The sequence below is a fragment of the Pantherophis guttatus genome, chromosome 2 (genome assembly GCF_059756535.1).
Source record: "Pantherophis guttatus breed Tessera chromosome 2, ASM5975653v1, whole genome shotgun sequence".
NCBI classification, from domain to species: Eukaryota; Metazoa; Chordata; class Lepidosauria; order Squamata; family Colubridae; genus Pantherophis; species Pantherophis guttatus.
In genome coordinates this window covers 51,311,381-51,324,113 of record NC_142064.1, presented here as the reverse complement: position 1 = coordinate 51,324,113, position 12,733 = coordinate 51,311,381, and the positions used below count along the sequence as shown (strand labels likewise).

At 34.8% G+C, this 12,733-nt stretch overlaps 1 protein-coding gene across 2 annotated transcripts in view; it reads right to left on the bottom strand.

Moving 5' to 3' along the window:
* Positions 1 to 12,733, bottom strand: part of KCNN2 (potassium calcium-activated channel subfamily N member 2) — an 84,555-nt gene that overhangs the window by 14,619 nt on the left and 57,203 nt on the right. For both annotated transcript variants that reach the window (XM_034432780.3, XM_034432782.3), the window contains one exon: positions 8,438 to 8,579. In XM_034432780.3, coding sequence (XP_034288671.2) covers positions 8,438 to 8,579 — 142 coding nt within the window. The remainder of the gene's footprint in view (positions 1 to 8,437; positions 8,580 to 12,733) is intronic.

The window sequence follows — 12,733 nt, the reverse complement described above, 5'->3', positions numbered from 1 at the left end:
GTAAGGCAGTTCAAATACAGGTTTATTGCATGCTAACACGTTCCACAAGTACCTGAACTACTGACAGTCAAAGTAAATGGCAGCAAACAAGAGTCAATGGAATTCAAAGAGGGCTGGACTTACTGTAGATCTCTTGTGGGTTCCTAGGGACTCGAGACTGATGACAAGCTTGACCCCTCCCTTGGGCTCAGCTTGGTCATCTCCTACATATTGTGAACTATAATTAAATAAGTTAAAATATGCAGAAGAGACAAGTTCTGAAAATTTCTTTGACAGCAGAACACATTTAGGTATTATCTCTTTCCATATTGGCCTTCCTGTTATCTAAGATGTTGGGAAAGAGCCCTTTTCTTTCAAAGGGGAAAAGATTTACTTGTTTGGGAAAAGAGAAAGTGCCTTTCTAGTGGCTGCCCCTAAATGCTAGAACTCCAAATTTTGGGAAGTTCGCTTGGTGCTCTGAAGTCCATGTATGAGTATGTGTGTGAATGAATGTAGATATGTAGGTGAATAAATCTGTCTCCTCTGTTATATATTCCCCACAGTTTCAATGGAAATCAGTGTGGGTTTTCACAATGGAAAGTCATTTAAATGATTTTAGTTTCATTATGATCGTTTTATTTTAAAGTATTCATATTTAATTTAATTAAGATGCTTAATTACATACTGCATCTTTCCCTAAGTTACACAATAGCTAATTAGTTAATGTAATAGTTACATTAGTACCTATTCCATGACTGTTAATATTGTTTTAGATATTTGATTGTGTGATTGAGAATGTAAATGATTTGCAACAACTGTTAGATCTCTGGTCTTCTGAATTTTATAACTGATATTCTTATCTTTCATTGATATTTTCACAAGTAGTGAGTAAAAATTGATAAATTGGTTAACATCAAAAATATACATTTGTCAATTGCCTTCTACTTCACATTAAGCAAAAGGAACAAACAAACAAAATCTATCTGGACAGCAAAATAAGAGATCATTTTCATTTCTTCATTTATGTATCTGGGATACTTATCTTGCTAGAGCTGTATGTAGTTGCTCCATTTCTTGCTCATTGCCCTAGGGATCCAATGAGGCAGAAAGTAGGTCCTTTTTGCAGACAGTGATGGGAAATTTAGTTGTCACCAAAAATGCACAACAGTCTTCCTGTTGCTTTTTATACTATAAAATGGAAAGCCTATAAGAATTTGAACAGGTATTCCGTTTGTTTCAAGATCACTAGGAGGATGGCCAACTGACCAGGTAATTCATAATAAGAAGCAAGAGTTTTATCTCAGATAAGAATCTCCATATGAAGCTGTTATTGAAATACTGAAGAAAAATTCAACTTTGAGGAGGATGTTATCGAAAGGTACAGAAAATATTGTATTTTTGACATCTGCTGCTGATATATTCTCACCTAATAAAGAAAAGACTCTCCCTGAATTCTCATCCCTGAGGTTTCAACCTAGCTGTAATACATTTAATAAAAAGAATTGAATCATATAAACTGCCTTTTTCTCCTTTGAAATCGAAACTGAGGACCAAGCACAGAGAGATCCTTTATCACTGTTGCTTTGATCTTCCTATCCTGTTTCTGTTCAGTTACGTTTGCCTTTTTTGATGTTTCCACTGCTTTAAGTAGCTTTAAGTCAGCTTAAATCATTTTGTCAATAACATATCTGCATGTTAGAGGTTCTTTGAGCTATGTGAGGAATTTGTTCTGTAAAAGATAAGGACTACTGCAGGAGGAAATAAATTCTCAAGATAGAAGCTTATATGATGCCTAAAAATCAGTCTGTACAAATGGACAGTATCTGTTATAGGAATAGAGCCTGGATAGCTCTGCAGATAAGGCACTGTAATTTAACACCAGCTATCTACAATTAAAGTAAATTCAAATCTTGCCAGGCTCAAGGTTGACTCAGCCTTCCATCCTTTCTAAGGTAGGTAAATTGAGGACGCAGTTTGTGGGGGCAATAAGCTGACTTTGTATAAAATATACAAAAGTATGAAAGCTATTGCTTAACTCACTGTAAGCCGCCCTGAGTCTCCGGAGAAGGACGGCATATAAATCAATTTTTTTTAAAAAAATATTCTTAACCGTCCAAGCTCAGAAGACGACTTCAGTTCAATCTTCAGTGTCTTTAAAGCTAAATTAAAAAAGCTTATGAAATCTTATGTATTTATTGAAGCGTATATAATTCATTTGCTCCAAGAAGCTTAAAATTATATGATAGGAAACAAAGCTAAAATTTTAAAAGAAAATATTTGTTCAATAAAAACACCAATCATTAGTTTTCATTTAACTATAGGTAGATCATGCAGATGGCTAAAAAAAGTAAAGTTTCTTCCAAAATAGAGATAAAGGGAATATACTATATAATGTATTTTCAAAGTTTTATCTTTTCACTACCTTGCCTTGAAACACAGGATCAGAAGATTGTGTCATTATACGAATGGCATGTACAGTCTATAAAAAAGTAATGAGCATATTTCATACATTTATTTAATTATAGGAAGGAACATGGCCTGTGTTGATAATTTCCTAGTCACTCTTATTGGGGGGCAAGGAGTGAGAAAATATTGCAGTTGCATTAATCCTTTTAAAATTTTCTTTAATTATTCAAGATTTTCTAATAGCAATGATTCTCATATGATTTATATCTCTTTTAAAGAAATATGAGCAATTTCTTCTTCTTTTTTGGAAAAACTCATTATATTTTAGTACCAGTCTTGCTTATTTAGGTCTAAAATGTCATCACTCTTTGAAATGAAGAGCTATATAATCCTAGTGTTGCCACAGTGAAGATCTTGGTTTAAATCACTTAAATGCTGCCCTAGGTTTCAACTTACAATCATTTAGCTAGCTTAGGATGCCTCAGAAACTTTAAGACTTTCCATGCTACAGTATTTTGCAAGTCAACATTTGAAAGTAATCTTCTGGCTATTTTTGTTTCGTATGGAACCATGGATATTCTTCATAGGGCAGTAAGTGATCATATATATCTATGAAGAAAACAATAGTAAACTCTTTGGCAATATAAATCATACCTTCTTATGTCAGACCTGTTTGAATAGAGTTAATTTTTCTTCTTTAACTTTGCAGCTACTTTTAAGAAAGCCTGAGCAAAGGACATCAATAGACATGCTATAACCACAAACATGACACAGGACATTTCCACACCGGGTATTTTCCTGTGAGTGCCTTAGCTGAGATGATCAGAAGAGAAAAGATTCTTACTATGAACTTTAATATGCAAATCACATGCATTGTTACTTTTGTCTACCAGGGATAATTTGGTCTTGTACGTTCTATTTTAAATTATTCTATGAGCACAATAATGATCAGGATGAGTCTATTCCTAAATGTGAACTGTAGGATTTTGGAAAGTCTCAAACAAGAGAAACTTGAAATAGCTATTTAGGATCTGATCATCAAAGACATTGGGTCTCATTATATGGAAATGACATTTTGTATTATCGTGACATTTAAACTATTAATAACTTAATTATATAGAAACGTGTTAAATTTATTTAAGGCTATTATATTTTAGAAGCCATCCTTCTTTCCAATTAGGACTACACATGCTTTGAACATCCTTCAAAAGAAATGCTTCAGACATCATATCAGCACAGCAGCTCTCTGCTGTTCATTAAAGTAGCCCCCTTTTTCAGGTTTTTCTGTAAATCTGGAAAAAAGATGCCTCTGCTTTAAGAGTAATGTTCATTTTAATGAGTTAATTCCTTAAAGCAGCAATACCTTTCTTCAAGTTCATGTAGAAGCCTGAAAGAAGTTTGGGTTCCTTTAATAAATAGCAGGGAGGTATTGCATTTATGACTTCCAAATAAAATTTGAACCATGAACAAACCAATGGTACCTAAATCTGCACTGCCCAGAAAAGTTTCTTCTATTTGTTTAGTTCCTCTAGACTGTGAATAACGCAGAAAAAAATATTTTTAACAAATCGTGTCTCTTTTCAGTAACTCTGCCAATGCTTTGTACAGACTCTGCTCTCTTTCATTTTCCATTATGGCAGGACTAACTGCAATGTTAACACAGCTGTTCTTTCTTCATGAAACAAATGTCCTTTCTTATTGACATTGGGCAATTCCAAATGTCCTACTGCATACATTTTTATCCAATTGTGATAGAGCTCCAGTGAAATTAGAGCTTGATAAGAACTGGGATGTAATAGACTGGATCTAAATCAGAAAGACTCTGGTTCAGATGACTGATTTAAGAAGCTGTCATGAGATCACATTGGACAGATAACTGTGCATCAAGCAAAATGCCCAGGCACCAGTTCAGCCTCTCCTGCTGTTATACAAAGTTGAATGATATTAAACTAGAAAATTCTTTATTGGCCAAGTGTGATTGGACACACAAGGAATCTGTCTGTTTTTACTTATTTTTTTAAAGTGCATTTTGGGATTTGGTGTTAAATTCTTGTCTTGCTTAATCCCATTCTGTTTTTGATTTAAAAATTCTGTTTTAAGAGGAATCAGGAATACTCCTAGGGCAGTGATGGCTTACCTTTTTGCCATTGCGTGCCAAAAGCAGGTGGAGCGCAAGGGGGGTTGTGCGTGTATGTGCCCACCCATAATTCTATGCGCCCTGCCCCTTCGCGCATGTGCGCACAACCCCCCACACTCCCCCGCTTTTGGCACGCGATGGCCCAGTGGGCCCGGTAGGCCCGTTTTTTCTCTCTCCAGGCTCCAGAGCCTTTCTAGGAGTCTGGGGAGGGTGAAAACGGCCTTTCCCAACCCCCGGGGGCCCTCAGCCCATTTGCTGACTTCCAGTGGGCCCAGAAGGCCGAAAATCAGCTGGCCGGCACACGCATGCATGCTGGAACTGAGCTTGTGTGCTCACCAATATGGCTCCGTGTGCCACCTGTGGCACGTGTGCCATAGGTTCGCCATCACGGTCCTAGGGAGTATTTTGTTTTCCTTTATGAACACACCACTCTTCCTAAAGCAGACCTGACCCACTGCACTGTGTATGAATTAGGCAGAGCTAAGTAGTTCAAAACTACTTAATGAGCCAGAACTGTTTTGCAGTTTCCCTGGGGACAAAATTGCAGTTTTCTAACTTATTCTCAAACCCTTTGTCCGTTCCTTTCAAATATTCATTTTTGAACATTTTTGAATTTTTTTGGTTGGACCAAGCCAAATTCAGAATTTCTAGAAGTCTGCCACTTTGACAAATTACCCATCAGTAGACACATAGACATAACCAATATCTATATACTGTGCAAAAGAAACAGTCAACAAGGGAACAGAAAGACCAAAACATCTCCCAACCAGCAATCTATGAGCACTGATTAATTTCAAGATTAATATCAAACCAACAATCAAGAAGTAAACAATACTCCAATCAAGGAACTGCCAAACAAGCTAACAGTAAACAATCTAACCAAAGAACCTCCAAGCCACTCCCATCAATACTGAGAGGGCAAGCCGCTAGAATATAAACTGAGAGCAAAGCCCAGTACTTACTAGCACTGATGATGTTACCTATAGTAGTTTGGGTAATGAAATGTCTGCAAGGAAACAAGCAGGCTCAGAGAATGCCAATGACCCCTCAAAAACTTCAATACCTGGCTCGTACCTGTGATATGATATGTTTCTGTAATTATTAACTGGACATAAGCTAAACTGGAGTGTTTGGACCATAAAAAAAAACAAAAAAAAAACACTAATGAATATTCCTTATGCATATCATATAATCAGTATCAGTGATACTGATTATACCTGCCTGAAAGAACTGAATGAAAAGGTTTACTTCAAGTCCAACAAACTACTGTGTTTCCCCGAAAATAAGACCCTGTTTTTCTTATATTTTTTTGAATCCCGAAATAAGCGCTTGGCCTTATTTTCGGGGAGGTCTTATTATTTTGGGGCATGTGGAACAAGATGGTGCTCCTCTTGCCATCTTGCCTGATTTCCAGCTTTGTGTTTAAATGTTTTCAGGGGGAGGCTTATTTTAGCGCATGTGCTCAAAAGCCCGATTGGGCTTATTATCAGGGAATGTCTTATTTTCGGGAAAACAGGGTATCAAAGTAGAAAAGTACAGTATGCATTGGCTGATTATGCAAAAGTCAGCCAAAACATGCATTATTGCAAGTTAAAAATTGGAACTTACTGAACATACAGAAAGCAAAACATGAGTATCTAAATCAGGTAATAAAAACATGAATAAAATGCTCGCAAGGAAAAGCATTACATGATTAATTTCCATTTAAGTATGAGGGTGGATGAAAACCTGGCAATGGCTTACAAATGGACCATTTTTTTAAAAAGGGGTTAATTTTGGCTGTTCAAGAGCAAGCTATCTGAATTATTGCATTCAAGACCAGAATTGGAAAAAAAATCATTATATGATTCAAAGTGCAAAGTGTGCAAAGAAACAGAAGAAACAGTAGATCACTGTTTCTTCTCAACACTCAGCTCATGTAAGAAGATAGCACAAACTGATTATAAATAACAACATAACACAATTATTTACTGGAACATTTGTAAAAATTATCATGTGCCAATAACAAACAATTGGGGGAACATAAGAGGTGAAAAGAAGGAGCAAGTAAAATATTGTGGGATTTCCAAATATAGGCTGATGATGTCTTGGTTCATAATATACCAGATATAACTGTGGTTGAAAAGAAGAAAGTGTGGATAATTTATGTAGCAATAGTAGAATAGAAGACAAAGATTTGGAGAAGATCATAAAGTATCAAGATCTGAAAATTGAAATTGAAAAATAATGGCAGAAACCAGTAGTGTTTATTGGCACGCTGTGCCATACCAAAACATTTTGAATGGCAGTTAGAAAATATGTGCATTGACAAAATTTCTATCTGTCATTTACAAAAAGCCAAAACAGTGTTTGGATCTTTACAATATCCTAGGTGCTTGGGAAGAACTCAATGTTTATGAAGACCAATACCAGATAAAGAACTGGCATCTATGATTTCATATTGTAGTGCATATTATAATAAAAATATAGACTACTACTGTAGCTGCAGCATTACATAAGCACTATTAAACAAAATAAGAAGATTTTGTTTTAAGATTGTTCCTGCAGACTTAGAATATAAGAAAAACAAAGAAAGAAACAAAGAAAAAAAAATAGAAGATGATTCCTCAAAGCTTATCAAGGGTAGTCCACGTTTTGTATCCGTATTATCTGTCTGCCAAGGACTGTTAGCAGATAGTGCAGTGATACAGAATCCTAATGAGCTGAAATAGGACTTCAGAGAAGGTTGAATACCAGCTCCAATTTTTTGTTTCCAGATTCAATTAACTGACCCAGGACATATTAAGATGTTGCATTCAACATCTGAACTTGGTCTGGAAGATTGTAGATACCAACCCAAAGATTATTTTCTGACAATTTGACAGCTCATGTGATGACATATCATTCTGCAACATGATTTTTGTTTCAGCTGTGAAGGAAGTTTAACTATGTTTCATTTTCTAATTGTTTTTATTCTGTCTGTGAAGCTTTTGGTTTCATTCCTACCTTTAATTCAAGTCATTTTGAGTTATGCCAGTCTGAGGAAAAATTGAATATAAAATAAAGGTCCTATCTAAAGCTGCCTTTCCCCACCCCTCACGTCCAGTTTCAAGCCACAGAAATATCGCCCAGTATTATATGTAATGCTATTATTACAGTCACATATCCACATAGCCACATATCCTTCCCTTGGTTGCATTTGCCTTTGTCATTGTTACTGTGCATAGTATTTATGTATTGTATTAGTATTTGAAGCCCAATAATAACAGATGAATTAATACAAGGAAATTAATTGGTTATACATATTTCCCAGTGACACAATAGCAAGCAACATAGGTGGTAATAGCTAATATAATAAACGTAATGTCTGAGAATCTTGATTTACAGAATGACCATCAATCTAGCTAATTGAATGGCCTGATTTTTTTTTTTGAAAAATAGGAATTAAATCCCTATGTTGACCTCAGAAGACTCTTCAGGATCAAAAGCCACTTGCTTTAATTAGATAAAATATAACATCTACATTTAATACCTCTCTTAGAATATTAATTCTAATACGTTTTAATTTGCCATTTTCTCTAAGAGATTTATGTAAGAGGAAAACAAGGAAGAAGGAAAATAAGCCCATAGTTTAGAATAAAGTTCAAAGAGAATTAGTTGCTTGATGCAGCATAGTTTATATATCATATTGTTTATTTATAAAACATTATATATTTTATAGCAATCTTATACCTAGCAACTCAAAGTAATCAAAACTAGTACAATATCAGTTTAGGTTACATATTAGCAAGTAACCTTTGATCTTTTTTTACCTTAGAATCACTTGAAAGCTTAACCAGTTTTCTGTTGATAATTTCTGTTTTAAAGTCATTGCAGATATTCTGAAAATGATTCAAACTCACAAAGCATATAGAAATTAAATCTGGAATCACTCACCATTATTCCAGTAAGCAAGCAAACTCCTTTCCCACAGTAAGTATTAGGTACCATATCTCCATACCCAATGGAGAGAAAAGTTATTGAAATCAACCACATTGCTCCAAGGAAGTTGCTAGTAACGTCTTGTTGATCGTGATACCTAAATAAAGAAATATGATTTTACTACAGTTTATTTAGCAGTACTTTGGGATTCAGAATCAAAGGCATTATTGTTAGGTGAAACAAAACTAAATTATGTACGTTGTGGCATAAACAAATAAATACTCCGAGCAGTAACTTAGTCCTTCCAGCTCTATATGCAGATCTGCTTGCCAAATATAATACTGTATATGGTTTGTTGTCATCAGCTTTGAATATAATGATCTCTTGTTAGAAGAGGAAAAAATAAAATATTTTTAACAACAGTAATCGTAAAGTGTGATTTCAATTGATTTGTTGACTTGATTTACAAAGTATTATTTGTAACGTAGCAATCAGTCAAAAAAAAGTAGCATATTAATATTAATTATTAAAAGTGTCCTTTCAGTAACCTTGAAGAATTTCAAATGCAGATGGACTAGAAGAGATAATGAAGAACATCAATCTCCACATAGCATTTATTGGTGTTAAGATATCCAACTCATATGAAACAAGTACACACAGAGATACATATATATACACAGATTCATCTAAAAAGGAAACCCCATCTCACTATGCTTGTCTATGACCATAATAACGATTTGGTTGATATTATATCCCATTTTAATAGCAGAACCTTTGAAGTCTCCATTCAACATTACTTGAAACAAGAACTAGTATTCTTCAGATGATTTTTCCATGTGTGTCCCTATTTAATACTACAGTACTTTATGGCCTGATAAAATTTTAGTTTTCAAGTTACAATGGAAAACAATACAAGAAATAATTCATTATGAATTAAGTAAAGCATTACAATTATATAATAAACAGCTCCAAAACCAGACTTGCAAGTGAAATTTCTGATTATCATAGGGAAAAATGCACTAAGGATTTCTGCAACAGATCTGTTGATATAATCATGATATTATTGTATACAACCTGGCTTCTACTTATGCAGCAATAGCTTCCCCATGTGCAGCTTAAGTATTGCAGGTTTATCACAATGTTTATCATAACAATTATTGCCTGACAGTTACAACAAAAGAGACAAGACAGAGTTTCATAGTAGCCAATCTTCATAAAAATGTAAGATTTTTGTTATATGTCCAATATTGTCCAATGTTATACCTGAGCAATCTAGTGAGAGAATATAGGGAATTTGAGAGAATGTAGTGAAGGAAATGTCCCTGAAGATACTGCAAATTAATAGAAATTAATTTTAAAAAATTAAACATGGCCCAAATATTGCAAGATATGTTTACTAGGATTCTTAAGAGATTTCAAAGATTATAATGTCATTCAAAAGTTGATTAATTATATGCCATCAAATCATTGTCAACTCTTAACTACCACATATATAGATTTTCTCCATGACAATCTGCCCCTAACCAGATTTTTCAGCTCTCCCAAGGTGTGCTCATCACCTCTATAACTGAGTACATCCACCTTGCTATTGTTATCCTCTTATTTTCTCCTTCCACTTTTCTCAGCATTTAGAATCTTCGCCAGAGAGTTAGGCCTCCCCATAATGTAACTAGTTATTCTATCAGTTTTAAAATGTATTTGAAAACACCATCTGGCAAATCAATGATACTCCCATGGGCTGTTTTCCTTATCAGTGGCTTACATTTGGTTCATAAAATGTATCGTTTATATCACATAATGATGATATAATGGTTGACATAAAGAAGAAATCAGAAACATTGCCTTACAGAATTTGAATGCAACTCAGCTGATCCCAATAAGTTTTAGACATTTGTTAAATTGTCTATACACTATTTTAATGTGGCAAAATATCAAAATATAATAAAGTAGCATTAGTAGTTATGTCCATGATCTCTTTCTTGACACTAGTCTATGATCGATCTCACCACCTGCCACTTTTTAGATGGTCATTTTGGAGGATCTCCCATCTTTGTATGGAAACCTATCAATGTTCATTTCTGATAACTTTTGTTGTTGTTGTTAGTTGCGAAGTCGTGTCCAACCCATTGCAACCCCATGGACAACGTTCCTCAGGCCTTCCTGTCCTCTACCATCCTCTGGAGTCCATTTAAGCTCATGCCTACAGCTTCAGTGACTCCATCCAGCCACCTCATTCTCTGTCATCCCTTTCTTTTGCCCTCAATCTTTCTCAGCATTAGGCTCTTCTCCAGTGAGTCCTTCCTTCTCATTAGGTGGCCAAAATATTTGAGTTTCATCTTCAGGATCTGGCCTTCTAAAAAGCAGTCAAGGTTGATCTCCTCTAGGACTGACCAGTTTGATCGCCTTGCAGTCCAAGGACTCGCAGGAGTCTTGTCCAACACCATAGTTCAAAGGCCTCAATTCTTTGGCACTCAGCCTTTCTTATGGTCCAACTTTCACAGCCATACATGGCAACTGGGAAAACCATAGCCTTGACTATACGCACTTTTGTTGGTAGGATGATGTCTCTGCTTTTTAGTATGCCGTCTAGATTTGCCATAGCTTTCCTCCCGAGGAGCAAGCGTCTTTTAATTTCTTGGCTGCAGTCCCCATTTGCGGTGATCTTGGAGTCCAGGAAAATAAAATCTGTCACTACCTCCATTTCTTCCCCATCTATTTGCCAGGAATTGAGAAGGCCGGATGCCATGATCTTAATTTTCTTAATGTTGAGTTTCAAGCCAACTTTTGCACTCTCCTTCACCAGCATCAAAAGGCTCTTTAGTTCCTCTTTGCTTTCAGCCATTAGAGTGGTATCATCTGCATACCTCAGGCTTTTGATATTTCTCCCGGCAATCTTAATTCCAACTTTTGATTCATCTAACCCTACCTTTCCCATGATGTGCTCTGCATATAAATTAAATAGGCAGGGTGACAGTATACAGCCTTGCCGGACTCCTTTCCCAATTTTGAACCAATCAGTGGTTCCATGTCCAGTTCTCACTGTTGCTTCTTGACCCGCATATAGGTTTCTCAAGAGACAAATAAGATGGTCTGGTACTCCAATGTCTTTAAGAACTTGCCACAGTTTGTTGTGATCCACACATCAAAGACTTCATTGAGCTATGCAAGCCCTTTCGCCACAACGAGGCAGTAATCCATGAAGGGGCTGATAATTTTATGCACTGATAAAATAAGCTGCCTAAACTAAATCAGCAATAATCAGCATAACATTATAAACGATTTGAGATAGGCCTTCTTATGTCTTCTGCTGATCTTTAAAAACACAATGCACAACTGTATATACATGTATGAGTCTATCAAACTGTACACGAATATGTATAATTGCCCCATACTAATCAGTTCAGATATACAACAGGAAAAATAAGACTTTTATTCATTTTTAAATTCAAATTTGGCTCACTTTTTAATATTAATTCATTGTGAATTAGAAGGTCATAATTTTGCCAATTCTTAAACTTTATAACACAGTTCTTCCAAAATAAAACATAAAAATGAGTATATTAAAGAAAACTATATGCAAAAAATATAATTAGGCTAAATTACTTGCATACATTCCATGCTTTAGGAGAAATGTGAACATATATATAAATAAATGTTAATGTCAATTGCAAGAATGGTAGTTTGACTTGGAAAACATGTTTTAAATAGTATTGTAAAATCTTTTCTATTTTCTGTTCTGTATTCAGACTTGAAATAAAGCAAGATGAAAAATAGCCCTTGACTCTAAATAATTTCAACCGAAGCAAGACACAAAAGTGATCAGGAATTAGCCAAATTTAATTGCTTAGATGTTATAGATCTCATTTACATGTGACCAAAATTATTGAAAATAATGTATATCATACTTGAAAATAAAAAAGCCTTACATTTTCAGCATATATTGCATAAAAAGTCAAATGACAACTGAAATAGGAAGGAATAAAATGTTTTATCTATTTGCAAAATAAAATATATAATGAATAACGTTTCCAATAACACAATGCTTGAACATTTGGATAGTGAATGCATTATATTTTCAGTTTGTAGCAATTATCTTAAAAACAATGTCTTCAGAAACAATAAATTAATATACAATAGTTACATTGCCTAAAGTAACTTTACCTTTTAATAAAACAGCCCATAGTTTATCTTATTTTTAATTGGATTTAAAGAATAGTACCATGTTTCCCCGAAAATAAGACCCTGTCTTATATTTTTTTGACTCCTGAAATAAGTGCTTGGCTTATTGCCATGCGCTCAAAAGCCCGATTG